Source organism: Chionomys nivalis, chromosome 16, assembly GCF_950005125.1.
Source record: "Chionomys nivalis chromosome 16, mChiNiv1.1, whole genome shotgun sequence".
NCBI classification, from domain to species: domain Eukaryota; kingdom Metazoa; phylum Chordata; class Mammalia; order Rodentia; family Cricetidae; genus Chionomys; species Chionomys nivalis.
Genome location: NC_080101.1, coordinates 16,070,359 through 16,088,372, shown reverse-complemented (window position 1 = coordinate 16,088,372; position 18,014 = coordinate 16,070,359). Strand labels below are relative to the sequence as shown.

Sequence of the window (18,014 nt, the reverse complement as noted above, 5' to 3'; positions counted from 1 at the left end):
GTCTCCCCAAAGTTATTCCTCTATTCGGTCTGCACTCACTGAGCATCTGTTAGGAGGGCACTAAGGACTAGAAGTATTCAGGGATGGGAATGCACCCATTATCAGCAAAATATCTTTACATGTATAAATGTGACAATGTACAAAGACTTTTAAAACGGTAAGGAGGTCCAAGGAGATGCCTCGGCAGATAAAGGTGCTCGCCGCCAAGCCTGATGATCTGAGTTCGAGCCCCATGGCGCACGCGATGGAAGTAGAGAACCAGCTTCTGCAAGCTGTTCTCTGATCTCCTTGAGAGCGCGCTCACTTGCGCACGCAGACACACTAAATTAAAGCGTAACAATGTACTAGAAAACCACACACATAAATTTCTCTATTATTCTAGCCTGAATTACATTTCTTTAAAAAAAAAATCTAAACTCATTAACAGAAGAGGTAGCTGCTGGTGGGTGGTGGATGGGGAAATCACGTGCTTTCTAGGGCCTGCCTGACTGCTGCGGTGCCCTACCCGGAGTCTGTGATCACATGATCTGACCTTGTGACACCTCTCAGATCAGCTTTTCTTAAATTAGTAAAATATGAACTGGTTAGATGGCAGATCAAGACGCTTGCCACTGAGCCTGACAGTCTGAGCTGGATATCTAGAACCCACATGTGAAAGGCGAGAACCACTCTCCAAAGTTGTCTAACAAGCTGCCACACACAGTCACACACACACACACACACACACACGAGTGAATGTCACACGTCATAACCCAGTGAATGCCCTCTGATAAGCACATGCTAATGAAATCTCATCCTCTTAATTAGTGCTGGAGAATTAAGCAAGCGTTTCTCATGCATTTAAAATGAAGATCCGCCAGCACCTCCCACAGAATGAACGGTCAGTGTGGACGGTTCTGCAGGTGGACCTCCTGCCGCCCAGCTCCCACCTGCATGCTGGTGACTTCAGCCCCTCTTAGCCAAGGTCCACACAGGCCACATACTCCCCAGGAGTTGCCTTTCCCTGTACCCACTCATTGATGCCACCACCTACCCTCAGCAGCAGCCTGAGTCATCCCCAACTCCTTTCTCACATTAAGCCTCATTAGGGAATCCAGCTCCTGGTACTGCCGTGGCGGCATTCACTGCGTGCACACCCACCTGCCCTGCCTGGCGTCTTACTATCTCCGTTCCGGTAACAGCCCTCCCCACTCCAGCCCCTGTATTGGCCCCGCTCCAATTCTTTCTTTCCACACAGCTAGTGTGGCCTTTCCAAAATACCTACCACCCAGGCCTGCCCCCTTAAGAACATGTGAAGAATTGCTGCTGGCCCCAAGCTCATAGTCTTTAGGTGGGGCCAAAGGCTGTTCACCAAGCCAGTTTCTTGAACTTCACACCGTGACTACTATCTCTGTGACTTTATTGTTTGCTTGCTTGCTTTCTGTTTTTTTCTGAGACAGGGCCTCAGGAATCCCAGGCTGGCCTCAAACTTGTACCTAGTAAAGGATGACCTTGAACTTCTGATTCTCCTGCTACCTCTTAAGTGCTAGGATTATTGGTGTGCATTACCACATTTGGTTTTATGTGGTGTACAAAGCTCAACCAACCTATACTCCGGGCGGTGGTGGCACACATCTTTAATCCCAGCACTCGGGAGGCAGAGGCAGGTGGAGCTCTGCGAGTTCGTGGCCAACCTGGTCTACAAAAGCTAGTTCCAGCCAGGGCTGTTACATAGAGAAATCCTGTCTCGAAAAACAAACAAACAAACAAACAAAAACCCAACCAATCTTGATCTGTAACGGCCCGGCCATTACACGAGCCCCACCCCAGACTTGAAGTACTAGGGATGGAACCCAGGACCGCGCGCACACCGAGCAGAAGCTGCATCTCCCCTCCTCTTTCCGTTTTCCCCAGGTTCTGCTAGCCACCTTCCTCTCCACGTCCCCCCACGGCCCTCCGCTCCCAGGCCTCCTGTGTATCGCCGCTGCTAGTAAAACAGCCATATGCTCCGTGTGCCTTCGTCACCAGACTGTAAGCTCCTGGGGACTGAGGTCACACCATCTTACTCTGCATCCTGGGAGAAAGCAGGACACTGGGCCTGGCATACAGGAGACTCTCTCTTACTGAAACGGAAGCAATAACTTTAAGATGAATGTACCTTGCAGACAGAGAGCAGCTAGTTCCACAGCGGTTTCATAGGGACACTTCAGTCTTGGGAAAAGAAAGAAAAGAAAAAGAAATTAGCACTGCAAGGGAGCTCTCCATTTGGAACTATGTAACAATAATAGTTAAAAAGACCCTTTAAAAGGCAGCCGTGGTTATGTAGCGTCTGATGCTAGTGGGTTGTAATTTCCGTGTCTATGTTAAAGAGCACTAATGCACACTTCAAATTTCCCGGGGCTGTTCCCTGCATATGACAAAACTATGCAAGTATTTGTTCTACCAACCGTGTAGACACTTCTACTGAACTCGAAAAGACCGGGGGATGTTGAGGAGGCAGAATGAAAGCCTTCTGTTTGTCTCTTCAGCTTAAACTGATTTCCTCTGGATACAGTCCATTAGTCTTTCCGGCTGCCTTCAGTCTTCCTTGAAACAAAGCCAGGAGGGTAAAAAGACACGCGCCAGCAGCGGTATACAACTTCGAGGACCACAAGCTGAGCTCAGCATGCTGACAGGTCCAGCTGAGGCAGAGCTACGAGAACTGTATTGATGGACACAGCACGGTTCTTAAGGTCTTCTCATATGTGTAATACAGCTGAGTCAATGTGTAGTCTGTAAACTCTTAGAATGGGTCTGGCCAGCGCCCCCCCACCCCATTTCTCATCTTCCAGATGAGACAGTGAGTCCTCAGCATCTTGCCCAAAGTATTCCAGCCGACAGGAGGCAGTGCTGGGCTCAGAACACTCTCTCGGTTAGAAGGTAACAGTTGCGTGGGAGTGGAGAGAAACCGCAAAGCACTAGCCACGGAGGAAGTACTGGCATCAACGCTTTCCAAACCGGAGACACGTTCTACAGTGACAGGGCCTTCAGCGTGGTGAGCACGGAGCTAACAGTGGTAACAATGCACACATACGCAGCACACACGTCAGCCAGATACTGTACTGCATGGCTGAGGAAGGCCAATGTATACACTCTACAGTCTACCATACCATTGCCTACTTGTCACTCAAAGTTTTAGACTGCATTTCCTATTAAGAATTTGCAAACACGGAAATCTTATTTGTTACATTTAAGTTTTTATTTATAGAACTGACATATTTGGTTTTGCTGTTTGAGACAGGGTCTTACTGTATATCTCAGACTGGCCTAGAACTCACTAGGTAAACCAGACTGGCCTCAAACTCACTCAGATCCACCTGCTTCTGCCTCCCCAGCTCTGCGATGAGATGTCTGGACCACCACAAATGGCAGAAATCACCTATTAAATTTCCTTCAGATTACATTCAAAATCAGAAAATATTCCTGTTGGTTAACATCAGGTACTGCTTCTTAGTCTTAATAAAGACAGAGGTTTTTTTTAATGTAACAGAAAATATACAATAACTCTTATTGGAAAATGATTAAAGCTAACTTGAAAAAATCTTATATTTATTCATGTAAATAGATAAGATTGTGTGTGTGTACACGTGTGCATACGTGCTCAGATGTTAGGGGATACTGCACATACCATAGCATGTGTATGGAGGTCAGAGCCTAACTTTTGGGCCCTAGGGATCAAACTCAGTTTGTTTGGCTTGGGTGCCTTCACCTGCTGAGCCATTTTGCCAGCCTTCTTCCTCCATGAATATTCCCTCAACACCAACCCATAATGCTGTTTTGTGACAACATGATAATGTGTTTAGCTGATGATCACCATAAGCCCAATGCCTTGAGCTTAAATAGCATTTTTAAGATGGGCAAGGAGATGAGATGAGGAGCCTAGAGCTCTTCTAGCAGGGCCAGATAAAGACCCCTTTACATTGCTTCGGTGTGACAGTGATGAGTGGGACCTGTACATGTACACATGTGGACATGTATGTGGCTTGCAAATACAAGGGAAGCCAGCATGAATGGGGCAGTAATGTGACAGGGAGACAGCGGTCCCCAAATACACATCCTTCAAGAAACTCAATGCACGCACTTGGAGATCATTAAAAAAAAAAAAGGGACAAAAATGACAGCGGTTCAAGTATCTAACTCATTTGCTAGGACCTGGGGTACTGTCGTTTAATTTGGTAAAGAGGATGCAGGGTGGAAGAGTCAAAGCAGAGAATTACTGAGGTATACTATACTCTATGCCGGGTTAAGAGGTAGAACAAAAGCATACTTACTTTCCAGAAAGAATGTCATGCCTGAGTTGTAAAACAAACAGGTACCTGACAAACATACACAAAAGTCAACAGAGGGGAACCCTTCCCTTTCCCAGCCACCTCCAATCCCCAGCCTCCCGTCACAATCCCCCACCCCATCCCCTGCACATGCCCTGGCATTCTGTGCTGTCAAAAGGGAGTCCAAACGAACAAGGAAGGAGCCTTCTTCGGAGCCTGAGGAAAGCATCCTAGGTCTCACTGGGCGGGGAAATGCATGTCGGGAGTTTGCAAGATACTTGTAGGATGGAGCAGGGATGCAACATCAAGCAGTCTGATGTTACTTGCAGGATGGCTTTGGTGCAGGAGTAACTAGCTCAACAGGCACAGAGAACTCAAAAAAAAAAAAAAAAGGCAAGCAATGCATCTAAGAAAAATGGGCAGGGTGGAATCACTGAGCTGGCACCAACACCTAGCAGATTCCAGAAGTCTCTCAAAAAGTCTGCAGCTGACTGCAGGGTTTATTGGAAACCCTTTTCTTCTGGGTGTAGTTTAACTGTTTACTCTGTCTTTAAAAGAAACAAACTAAACACGCATGCAAACCATGTCACACACAAACACACACACACAAAAATACCAGAATTACACTACAGATAATAACAGTGATAATAAGAAACAAAAAGGAAAGTAGCAAAAAAACTTAAGAAGGCTTACCAAGCAAAAAAATAAATGTCTTCATCTCAACTAAAAGTCTTTTCTTTCCAGGAAGATGTGGGCATCAGAACCACTTTGTACCAACCAAAGCCTCCCACACTCCACTCCAGGCCTAGGGAGTCAGGATCCTACACTCGAGTGCTCCCCAGGAATCCCATTTGTTCAAAAACTTCCCAATGTTTTCGATTCACACTCCTGGCTTAAAAAAATGACTAGCTTCAGTGACAACTAGGGACACCACGTCATAAGGACCTCCAAAGAGACATACTGAAGTTGCTTAATGAGCTAACCTTAGAAGCCACGTGGGCAGTCCTTTTCTGTGGAGTGCCTATACGCTTTGGATGACCCAGAAATCAAAGTGGGCAGGCAGGCTGAAGGTTCTACCTCATTCCAATAGGTCCTTAACTACAACCGAACTTCCTTCCACTTCTGAAATTTAGGATGCTGACGTGTATTGGCACCAACAAGAGCATGGTGTCTATGTGACCGAAAGGTCTGATTCTCGTAGGGAACCCAACAGGAAAAGCCCCTCAGGCCCTTGTCGTGGGCACTAGTGACACTTTTCAAATGTCACTTAGGGGGTCCTCTCCAAGTCGCTGACCACCAGTGTAGGCCACCCACCCATGCACAAGTCACTGCTACACTGCCTCACACACAAACCCTGTGACAAGGGCACTCTGGGAGTCTCAAGAACTCGCTAAAGCATTCCACAGACGGAAGGGAAGCTCCACACTCCAACCCCTATCCGCATTCTCTTTATTCTTCTCTATTGCTTCTGAAATTCAAGAGATAAACATAGGCATTTATGACATAAAAATATGCAGCGGAGCTGACAGATATATAAAGAGGGTCCTAACAAATCTGTGGTGACAGAGCCGCTTATAGGAAGCGAAGGGTTCCTTCTACTTCAGAATGCTTTGCAACACCAAAAATAAATTAATAAATAAAATCTTCTCCCAATATCTCCACTTTTGTTTTGTTTTTGTAATGAAAACAAAGACAAAATGCCATACGTGAACCCATCATTTCCCCAAGATCCAAAAAAATCCACCTTATTTGATTCCTATGCAAAATACCAAATTAAGCACACTGGTAGGTTTTCAAGAGGGTAGAGAAGCCTGGGAAAAGTGCTAGTAACTTTTGCTTAGGAACACAGAGGACTAAAAACCGAAGCTAGCCATCCCACTGGAAAGACCCCGCCCCCTCGTCTGGCGGGGGCGGGGCTACTGAATGGAATCGTCTGTGTGAAGCCCTACCTTGTAAACTCCTCTCGAAGGTTGTTTGGCTCCGAAGAATAGTATTTGACTCGAAAGTGCAAAGCGTAAGCAGGTCCAACTAAATATTTGGAGACAGAAAGGTAGAGATGTTTGTCTCCCACAAGACAAAAGGAAACAACACATCACAATGACGGTAAGCTCACTGCTTCATCGGGAGGTTGAAAAATGGAACCGAACTTTTAGGTTTACCAGGAGGGTTTAGCGGGGACCGTCACTCTGGCAGAAATTCTTGAGGGTCTGGGTGGGTAAAAAGAGCTGGCATTTCGCTATCTCTGATGGGGTTACTCCAAACTGGCACCCACGTTTTACAACGTATAAAACGGGCTGGAGGCAACTGACGTATAAAACAGCAAAGTGTTCTGATGGAGGCACAGTAAAAATATTTTAAGGCACTTTCAAGAGAATATAATTTCCAGATGATCTAAGCGTAAGCATTGGAGAAATATGGCTCCCACACCTGTGAGGAAGGCGCTGGAGCCTTCCTGCTTCCTACTCTCCATACTGAATCTGAAACTTACTTGGAAATGAGGAAAGGGGGTGTCAGGTTTCTGCATAGTAAGTCAGTCAGTTCTCATTGGCAGAGGCGTCAGATGTGAACCGGGAGCACAGGTTGGGCTCAGTATCTACCCAAAATACGCATTCAATTTTAAAGTTCTACTCTCTGGCCAGTTTAAAGGAAGTAGAAACCAGCCATTTAACATCGGATCTATTTACACATCAAAAGATCTCAAACATCTTAACAAAGGAGTTTACTGACTGGAGGCTAAGACTCACCTTTCATCTGTTTCTTTATGGGTTTCGAATGGTCCAGCCAGTGCTGAAAGAAAGAAAATGTTTCCTTAGAAACTAAGTATGTGCCCCGAGAGCTCCCCCCCACCCCGCCCTCTGCTACAAACCCGGTGGTCACTCACAGAGACCTGAGACTGAGTCAGATCTTGAACTCCTCACTGGAGATCTGACACCGCTAGGTCTGGTATCAAAAATTCGTGGCTCACCCTGGAGAGGTGGCTCAGGAGTTAAGAACACTGGCTATTCGTCCTGAGAACCCAGGTTAGATTTCCTAGTATCCACCTGGCGACTCACAACCGTCTGTAAAATCCAATTCCAGGGCATTCAACGCCCTCTTCTGACATCTATGGGCACTGTACTCATATGGTGCGTGACATACACATTCAGGCAAAACACCCATACACATAAAATAAAAATAAACAAACATGTAAAGCGCCTGCTCTAGAGATAGGAGTTTGGATCCCTGGAACCTGTATAAAGCCAGGTAGGTGGAGTAGTAGCCTGTAATTCCAATTTAGGAAGGCAGAGAGAGGATTCCCAGAGTAAGCTAGCTGATGAGATTAGCAGTATCAGTGAGCTCTGGGTTTGATTGAGAGACCCTGCCTCAATGAATGAGGTGGCAAAGCAATATCAATCCATACACATGCAAATATGCAAACACACTCAAGCCACACATGTAAATGGAAAACCAAATAAATAATCTGCTCGGACATGTCAGTGCATTTTTCTTACAGACAAACGTTCCCAAGCTTTTAAGGAGTTCAGCAAGCTCTGAAACCCCTACAAGTTTGACCTGTAAAGTCCCTTCTAAAACTTCTAGGTTGCTGACGTTACTGATCGTGCGCTATGCTGCCAATCTTCCCTGGTAACTCTGGGTCTCCGCCAGTCTTGCAGAGAGCACAAACTCCCATTTGTTGGCTAAGCGTTGGTTACACACCTGCCTTGTGGTTCTGACTCCCTCAACTCTGGAATCAGGAAAACAAAGTAAAGGAGCCCTCACTCCCTTACACTCCTGACCCCCACCACTGACAGAAAGAGAGGCAGATGGTTCAGCTGTGGCCAGCGAGGATTTCAACTGCTCCTCATACGTCTCATATAATCTATTTCAGTTTTATCTGCATAAGGAGATTATAGAGCCATTTCCCTCATCTAAACATTTATGTCAAAATTGTTGACATATGCTCAGGAGCCGAACTTCTACAGAAAGCTACATATGAGAACACCAGAGAGGTATAACATCCAGATAAGGCAATCCTAAAGAGAAGACATTGTGAATTAAAAATGCATTTTATCCCTCTGGCCTCTGTATCCCACTTGGGTACATGGCAGACCATGGAGTATTATTTATTTATGCCTACGATTGCATGGTTGTACCTGGGATCTCAAGACAGAACAGCACTCGCCATCAACAACCCAGGAAAGGTCAAAATCACAACCTGAGGTCTGGTCGCTGTCACTCTCATACCGTTATAAAGCTGAACTGTCGTGAGTCAGGGGCTACCTGCACTCTGAGTCTCTCAGATCAAACCCTAATGGCAAGGGACCATGTGGCTGATGGCTTTTGTGCTTCCTGTGAGCGGTTCTGGTGTGGTACTCAGCTTGTTCTTACTGGATGGAGAAATATGAAGCATGACTTTTGAAATAATTTTATGTTATATGTAAGGGCGTTCAGCTTGCACGGAGCACCATGAGTGTTCAAGGAGGTTAGAAGAGGGCGTTGGGTCCCTCAGAACTGAGGTTTCAGATGGCCGTGAGCTGCCATGTGGGTACGGGAAATTGAAATCCTCTGGAACATTGGCCACTGCTCTTAACTGCTAAGCCAGTTCCCCAAGCCCACAGTGTGATTGTTTGTTAAAGGGGGACAGCGAGGCAAAGCTCACCATCACTGTAAAGCAAACCCAATGCACACAGGAACTTCACCGTTACAAAAAGAACTGGAATGAAACAGGCAAAGTCGGCTTCTCTCCAGCTGTTCTAACCAGAGGCTAATTCCGCTGACTGCCAGGGACTCGCAGAAGCAATCTACACCACGCACATGTTACTAATGAGAAAGGGCGGGGCTGAATGAGCACAGCGTACTCGACACCTAACCGCAAAGCCTGAGAGGACTGTGTAGGAGGAGGGGGGATGTGGAAACACACAAAGAAGCACATAGCAGATGAATTAGGATGCAATAAGCGTGCGGGCAGTGCTACGGAGAGGAGGATGCTGGCCTTTGTCATCTCCACGCTGCCTAGGCAGGGTAATAAAAGCGGATCGCCGCGGCAGGATGCCTATCGCAAAGGCACATGGCTGGGATGCTACATCTCATTGTTGATAGCTTTGAATTGGCAGTGACCTACATGCCCACCAACAAAGACAGGATTCAAAAATGGCTCATCTGTATAATGCCATACTATTTTAAAAGGATGTAGGCCGATATTTACTGCCGTGACAAGAGACCCACAGCACAATGCTAAGGAAGAAAAATAAATCAGGTAGGATCCTGTGTATAGAAAATGACTATTTTCTATACAGACATGTCCAGAAAGATCTGTTGGGGGTTTGGAGGGGGGGGGAGAGACAGGGGTGATAATAATATGAATGCCATTTTCTTTTGCTTTTCTGAAGAGCCTTTTATTTTAATGAGATTATCATTTAGGGGCAGGGAGGCTGGTTGTCTAGTTTGTATTTATTCGCTGTTTGCCTACTAAACACTGTTTTCTGAGACAGGATCTCATGTATCCCAGGCTGGCCTCAGCCTCTCCATGTACCCGAGGATGACCATGAACTTCTGATCGTGTTACCCCCACCTCCCGAGTGCTGGGAATGCGCACCCAGACTGCGCGGTAAGGAGCATCCAACCCAGAGCTTCCTGCATCCCAGGCAAGCACGCTAATACCCAGGCTATATCCTCGGCTCCGGACCAGGCAACTTTGATTAGGAATTTGCAGAACAAGAATCAGACCTCACCACTGCCCTTAAGCACGCCGAAAACCCCTAATCTCATTCTGGGAAGGATAGGCACAGAGAGGATAGAGTCATATCTATACTTCTGCCATGTACCATGCTAATGTCTACGACCAAGCCTGTGTTTAGATGAATTCACCATTCCCAGGGACAGAAAGTTCTCCTGCAGCCAGCCTTTTAGTAAAAGCAGCTCCAGACACTCACAGCTTAGAGGAACCCACCCTCTTCTTTCCTTTCTCAGATTTCCTTATTATTATTCTGAGTAGATCAAGTTCAAAACCACCTTCCCTCTCCTTCCACTGCTGACTCTCATCTCCATCCAAGTCCAACTTGTGCGGCTTCCTTGGCCTGAAGGAAACTCTGATTGTTCATTACAATGCTGGATGAAGTAAAATAAAGAAGCTGGTACCCAGGAGTCACCCAAGAGCCACCAGGCACATTTGCAAAGCATCCATTTCACAGATGCGCCTGGTGTGCCTGTTCCATATTTACGACTCAGTCTTCTATATCCTCCTCTACAGGAAGATGCCCCGTGGAACGTAAAATGTCCACAGCTCTATGCGAGCTCTATAAAACCTCAAGCAATTCCAGGGTTTATGGGCCAGTCCAGGAGGTGAAATGGCCAAATGTCCACAGTTGAGGCTAACATCAGGGCAGATGGATGTCAGATGCTCTTACGGGCAGCAGCCAGCTCTGTCCTGGGGCCATACTGCTAATGGGGCTCCCTTTATCTGTCTTTATGGGGCTTCATCATTTGCATCTAAAGTGGGGCTTGCAAAGAATGAGACCCTGAAATACCTGGTGCTTTTGAAGTCAGGAAAGGAATCCAAAGTGACATCATTATTCTGAACTCCTTGACTCATGGGGGTTTTCAGAACAGGAGTTGGTGGCTTCCTCAGAGGTAACAAGAAAACTACTCACTACCCTGAAACAGAGATGATAAAGCCTATCTTGTGTCCAACAAGCTCAAAATGACCTGGCTTTCTTCACAGCTGCAAAGGCTTACCAGATGTTGATCACTGGTACGGCATCCCCCCAGAACCCCACACCCTGTGACTTGAATACCAGGGCAACAAAAGCCAGACCTGGAACTTAAAAACTTGTACCCCACGTCAGCTTGAGAGCTGCACCAGGAGCAGCAAGACCTGCCAGGCATGTTCTTCTGTATCTTAGCTAAACAAAGCAGACCAGCATCAGCGAAGATGACACTAGACAGCCCTGAGCTCCTCCGCAGACCATCAAACCAGTCACCGCCAGCAGACCGATGTGTTTCTGAGTTCAGATGGCAGGACACCGAGCTCAGCCCTCTCGCGGGTGTTAGCAAGGTGATTTCTTGTCTGAATCTGTCGTGCCGGTCCATCTGGCAAGCTCTTTCCATAAATCAAGATGTGGGATGTGATCCTGGCAGAGACCATCTGTTCTCCTGGAGCATCGGCTCCGGAGATGCGACCGACATAGGCTGGCTGGAGAATCTAATGATCCAAGTCCTCAAGGGAAGCACTGAAGCTCAGAGGTTAAAGAGTCTGAAATCTCTGTTCACGGAGCCCTTGCCATGAAGGCTGCGTGACAGGACTTTTAGAATCTAGTATCCCACCATGAAGGCTGAGCCATGGGACTCATGGGCTAGTAGTTAGAAATTTCCTTGGCTTATCAGGAGTATGTAGTTTGCCTTGATATGGGAGCCAGAAGGGATCTGAAGAGGAAATCATATCTACAAGATGAAGAGGAAAGGGACGGAAAGAACACTTGGGGTTCACTCTCCAATTCTGATTCAGGGCTGGGGAGGGGAATAAAGAGAATATGACGGGACTTAAACTCACCGTTAGTGTCCAGTGTCCCCAGCCCAAGGCCTGGCCTACCACAATCCAAATCGCTGCTAAGCACCACCTCTACCTACATGCAAGAGGGGTCACCCTTCCTCTTCATCCAGAATGGAGCCCACCAAACTCTAGAGTGTTGACGTGAGACTTCCTTAAGGATGAGCCTAGGTCTCCCCACAACAGCTTCCCACTGGGCACCGCTCTCCGCCATGCGGACCCGCCCCTCACTGCGGACTCAGGGACGAGCTACGGGAAGTCTGTTGACCTTCTTCAGTCTATGGGATGCTTCTCTAGTCTGCCACAGGTGGAGGCAGAAGATCAGAGTTCCTTTCCTGCTCTGCAACCTTCTGGTATGTGGTCCACAGTAAGCCTCTCACTTGCCCCTGCTTCATCTTCTCAATATATGCTGGCCCCCAGTATCCCCAGTATTTGTGTGGGATCAACTCACTTCAACAGCTGGAAGGAAGAGGTGCTGTCTGATCTTCTGCAATAGTTACACAGATACCCACAGATCACATTTATACACAGCCCTTTCTTCCCTTTCTTTCTTTCTTTCTTTCTTTCTTTCTTTCTTTCTTTCCTTCCTCCCTCCCTCCCTCCCTCCCTCCCTCCCTCCCTCCCTCCCTCCCTCCCTCCCTCCTTCCTTTGTACTGTTCAAACCCAGAGCCTTCTATGTGTTGGCAAATTCTTCACCCCAGCGCTGCTCCAGAGTGTCATGAGGCACAGTAGTGTTGGCACAGGTACTTGTAATGACCTTCTGAGACAGGGGCAGCATGGAGCCAGGGGCACTGCAGCATCTCCAGCGGCCACCACAACTGGGTGTCAACTCTGCTGCGCAGGCCTGCCTCTCAGTTGCCGGATTCACAGTCGTAAAGAACAGAAAAACAGCACCTGGACTATCCTTGAGGAAAGGCCAAATTGGCTTCCCTGGATTTCATGCTGCAGAATGAATATCAATGCCATCAATAAACCCCTGTTCCTGCTGGGAAGGGATCAGTGAGGGAGACCCCAGGCTACACATGTCCCATACAACACCTGCCCCTTGGATGGGAAGGGAGGCCTCTCCCATTAAAACTGTTGCTTCAAGTCCTGTCCTAAATCCCTGCCTCCCCTCTGCTTGGAAAACTCCTCTTCTAGTCTGCTGACACATCATGCCCACCCCTCCTATGTTTTATCTGATGCTCAGGTCTCTCCTCTGTGAGCCTAGCCACCGCCTGTTGGAGGGCTGACCACACTGTCCTCCATGGGAAACACCTATCTGTCTCCCTGACCAGAATGCACCCGGGAGGTACAAAGTCTAGCTCATGTCTGCAACCAGAGGCTGGCCCTGGTATGCCGAGTCAAGGTTGGCAAATGTTCTCTTCCCATTTGTGCGTGTGTGAATGTGTGTGTGTGCGTGCATGCACATCTCTGTATTTACTGTGTGAAGAACAAATAACCATATAGTCCAGTGCCAAGTACTGGACTTTGGAGTAAGATCAGATTTTGGATCCCGGCTTTGTCCTTACTCTATTGTTTACAAAGTTTCCAATGTCTCTTAGCCTTAGATTCATTCCCCCTATAAAATGGGTCGGCTTTGCGGTCAGCTTTATTGCTGGATGACGGATGCTGAAGAGAAGTCATTAATGCTAGATCAGAGTGGGACTCCAGTCAACAGCAGCTACTGTAAGCAGGTAGCAAGCAGAAAGGCCGGGAGCACAGGCCAGAGGCCCTGGCTCTTTGCAGAAAGCTTGGTTACATAAACTCACGCTCCCAACCTCTGCTCTACGTTGATCCCAAGTGCGGACCTGCAGAGTGGGTCCCTGGGTGGCCTTCCTAAATGACATGGAAAAGGGAAACAGGAGGTCCCAGCTCCAACTGTTAAAAATAGGTGATGCCAACAGGATTTGACAGTTGCCTCAGGGCTGGGCAGGGTACCATGGAAACCAGGCTTGGCTCTTTTCAAGAAGCTGGGGAGATAAGCTTGGTATACACAGAACTGTGCCCGATGCCCAACCATTGCCAGCCCTGGGGTTGCTTGTGTCAGGGGCTGGGTGGGGACGGGAATATTTGAGGGAGCCTTGAACGTGAGGCAATGTATCATTCCTTCCCAGTGTCCCATCTATTGCTCCTTCCTTCCCAGAAACACCATGGCATCTGACCTCCCAGCCCCTGTGAACATCAGTAATACCCAGCAGCCTTCTGGGCAGACTCTGTATAGGGTTTTTGAAATCTCCCACAGGTATAGTAGATCTGTCGCTTCCACCAGCTGCATCGTCTCGGTGCAATCACCTTGGTGACTTTGTGTGTGTGTCCCCCCCCCCAAAATCCAAACCAGCTGGAGAGAAGAGGCTGCTATGGTCTGGCTAAGGTTTGCCCCCAAGGCCTGGGTGCTGAAGGCTTAGTCTCTAGTGTAGTGGTGCTGAGGTCCTGGAAACTTTAAGAGACGAAGCCTGGTGGGAATAAAATAGGTTACTAAGTCCTATCTTCACCAGGCTAAGTTCCTGGGGACTGAATCCATTCTAAAGCAAGACTATCCCGTACCCATGGCCTCTTCTATAGGCAACCGCTTCCCTTTCTGGTTTTCCAATGTATTATGACCTCTCTTGGAAGCCATGCAGATACAGCCACTTCCTATTGGACTTTCAGAGTCTAAGACAGTGCGGTAAGTAAACCTGTTTCCCTTGTAAAGTACCCCGAATCAAGCATTGTGCTACTGCAGTATGAGATAAACTAAGCCAGAGACCCACAAGCACGTCCCGGAAGATGTTTAACCCTCTTCTCCTCTACGAAGCCTGTACATATTATTAGCACGCATACACACCACACACACACAAAACACACACCATACAGACAGGAACACCCAAGGCTCAAGCGTACAGTGTGCCTGAGCAGGAACATATACCTGAAATGGAAAACTTCAGTTGTGCTAATAAGTGATTCGTAAAAGTCTAAACGCACCCCACCACATGAAAAGAACTACAAATGCCTCTCCTACGATAGCTGCTCGTGGGTATGTGCCTTGCTCCCCTCAAAACAAAGAGGAAGTCGTTAAGTCTCAGGAGGTAGTCAGAAAGATCCATTTTACCTGTATGGTGACTGCCTGCATATATGATGTGTACCACATACAATACCCATGATGTACCACAGACCAGAAGAGGATCTTCTAGGACTGGAGTAACCACTGCCATGTGGATGCTGGGACCAAACCCTGGTTCTCTGAAAGAACTGGAAGTGTTCTTAACTGCTGAGCCACGTCCCCAGCCCCATTTGTTTATATCTACAAATACCAAACCCAAGGACACGTAATAAGGCTTCAGAGGAGGCAAATGAGCTCCAAGGTTTACATAGAGGAAAAACGTTCAGAGAGCTAAGGACACACTTCATGAGCCATGAACTGTCTGCAGAGATGATCAGAGAGACACCCAGAAGTTTAAGTAGAGGGAGACGTATCTGTGGGGGAGGGGCCCGGTGAAATGGCACAGACACGGGCTGGCATCATCAGGACCAGTCTGTGATGGCATCAGCTGTAAAAAGCAAAGATCAGGGTAATAGGAAGAGCCCTGGAGGCAGTAGTGCACCTCTGACGTCCTTGGACTTGAAGTCAGATGGGAATCGCACACCTGCCTCACAGAAGTCTCTCACATCTGCAGAGGAAGACGCTGGAGCGGTTTCAGGACCAGCAGAGCCAAGATGTCTGCAGGTGTCTAGTCTGGGCAGGACACCTGGGCCCTGCTGTGAACATCCCTCCCGCACCACGGTGAAGGGGCACAGTGATGGAACCGCCTGCCAGCCAAGCCAGCAGAGCTTCGTGGCAAAGCCTTTCATCAGAGAATCACATCCAAAGCCTTCCAGGAAGCTCAGCGGCTGTAGACCTAGGGATGAGGACATGGTGGCAAGCCAACAGGGCCCTTGGTTCCATAGAGAAAAGTGACAGCCTTCTAGCTGGACTCCTCCAGCTAGGCCTGAAGCAGACGCACCTGCAGACTAGTTACTGGCCATCGAGACCGAGAGCTCTTAAGTTTGGGGGGACAGACTTCACTTTACCAGGTGAGGAAACTCAAGTCGAGAGAGAAAAGACAGCTTATCCAAAGGCCACCAGATGGGTCAGAGTCAGGAACAGGACCCAGAACTGGTCCCAGCCCGAGGACTGTAGATCTAATGAAAAGCACCATCCACCTAAGGCAGAACAGAGATGAGTTTGGGGGACGTGAGGGGCTAAAGGGTGTCAGAGGCTAGGGTGGTCAAGGAATGCCAAGCACAACTCTGAACATGGTTGCGCTGGCTGGTCTTATACCAACTTGACCCAAGCTGGAGTCGTCAGAGAGGAGGGAGCCTCAATTGAGAAAAGGCCTCTGTAAGATCTGGCTGGAAGGCATTTTCTTAATTAGTGATTGGTTGGGGAGGATCCAGTCCATTGTGAGTGGTGCCATCCCTGGGCTGGTGGCCCTGGGTTCTACAAGAAAGCAGCTGAGCAAGCCAGTAAGCAGCAGCACCCCCCTCCACGGCTGCTGCATCAGCTCCTGTCTCCAGGTTCCTGCCCTGCTTGACTTCCTGCCCTCACTGCTTTGGATGATGAACTGTTACATGCAAGTGTGGAAAAAATAAACTCTTTCCCTCCCCAAGTTGTTTTTGGTCATAGTGTTTCATCGCAGCAGTAGTAACCCTAAAGAAGGACAGTGGCTCTCAGGAAGGGACCGGAAAGGAACTGTGGGTGCTACTGCAGAGGGAAGATGCAAAGGCAAGCCGACTCCTTTACCCCAAAATGGAGTAAGGATAGACAGGAAGACAGGCTTGGAGATACAGGGCAAAAAGCACAGGAGTTTGGGGCAGATGGCCTCCGTCTCCTCTGCAGGAGAACAGCTGTGAGACAGAATTGGTGAGGATAGGACTCGAATTCTGTGGTAGGAGCCAGAAAAGGAACCAACGGGCACCTGGGTACCTGTGAGAAGCTCACACTCCTGAGACACAGCTTGGAGGCTTGGACTTGGCTGAACCTGTGATCTCTGCTGCAGACAAAAGACATAGGCACTCAATTCCAGGAATACTCAGCAGCCTGGGAAAAGTCACGGATGGGGGTGGTTACAAGGGAACAGCATGGGGGCAGGAGAACCAAAAACTGAGTGGGGACCAACTGAGTGGGGACCACTGCCTAGTCACTCTACGGCAAGGAAGAAGGCAGGGAAAAAGAGGAGCCTGGGGAGTGGGAGATGGGTCAGAAGGACAGGAACAAAGGAATCTGTGAGGTTTGCTGAAATTAGGTTTAAATGAGAGGAACGGGGTTTCTAGAATATGGTCGGAGTCAGCAATGCAAGTCCTGAGTTCAACCGGTGAAGAAAAATATAAAAGAGGCCTAGATAGGTGTGAAGGCCATGAGGGCAGAGGGCAGACACTCAATTTTAAGGAAGTAGACGGGGCTAGGGAGGCAGAAAGGGAAAAGACAGGATGCCTCCCTGGAACTTGGGGGAAAGGGAAGCTCCAGCTAAGAAACAAAGGACTCAGACAGTCAAGCAGGCAACAGTTGTTGCAAGGCAGGGACTCTACTGAGAGCAGACCGAAGCCCTAAGGTACAAAGGGAAGCGGTGGAGTCCGGGTGCACAGACACCCAAGGGATCCCTCCTCAGGACAATGTAGCCAGGAGCACCAACAGCCAGATTCCATCACCTCAGGGCTCAGCATCTCCCCCAAGAGTCCCCCGCAAACCCATTTGCCAGGCACCAGTTTTGAACAGCTGCAGCTACATCATCTCATAGCTCTCCCCAGGAAACATCTGCTAAGTGTCTTCTTCCACGTACGAAGAGCCTCAGCCCTCCAGCTCAGACACATTCCCGGAAAACCCAGCTTCCGAGGCGCCGTCTCACCCAGCAGCCTATTCTTCCTGACCCACACTTCTAGTTTTAGTCTGTGCGTGGTAGGTGTGCGCCCGTGCACACACACACACACGTGCACACAGGGGTGCGTGTGGCGGGTAGAGGCTGATGGGCTTACTCCTCTGTCACTCTTCACCTTGTTCGTGGAGCCAGGCTTTATCACAGGGCCCAGAGCTCGCAGATTAACTAGGCTGGATGAGCAGCAAGCTCCAGAGTTGCAACTCTCTCCACCTCCCCCAGGGAGGTGCCACACGGCTTAACATGTGCTGCCACACAGCTTAACATGGGTGAGGAACTCTCTCCACCTCCCCCAGGGATGCAATGTCATACCTTAACACACTGCTTGACACG

The 18,014-nt window shown here is 48.4% G+C and overlaps 1 protein-coding gene across 6 annotated transcripts in view; it reads right to left on the bottom strand.

The window, feature by feature from the left end:
• Epb41l4b (erythrocyte membrane protein band 4.1 like 4B) overlaps positions 1 to 18,014 on the bottom strand; it is a 149,251-nt gene that overhangs the window by 86,320 nt on the left and 44,917 nt on the right. For all 6 annotated transcript variants that reach the window (XM_057790424.1, XM_057790426.1, XM_057790425.1 and 3 more), the window contains exons 3-6: positions 7,031 to 7,073; positions 6,236 to 6,314; positions 4,290 to 4,334; positions 2,138 to 2,190 (exon numbers count right to left, since the gene is read on the bottom strand). In XM_057790424.1, coding sequence (XP_057646407.1) covers positions 2,138 to 2,190; positions 4,290 to 4,334; positions 6,236 to 6,314; positions 7,031 to 7,073 — 220 coding nt within the window. The remainder of the gene's footprint in view (positions 1 to 2,137; positions 2,191 to 4,289; positions 4,335 to 6,235; positions 6,315 to 7,030; positions 7,074 to 18,014) is intronic.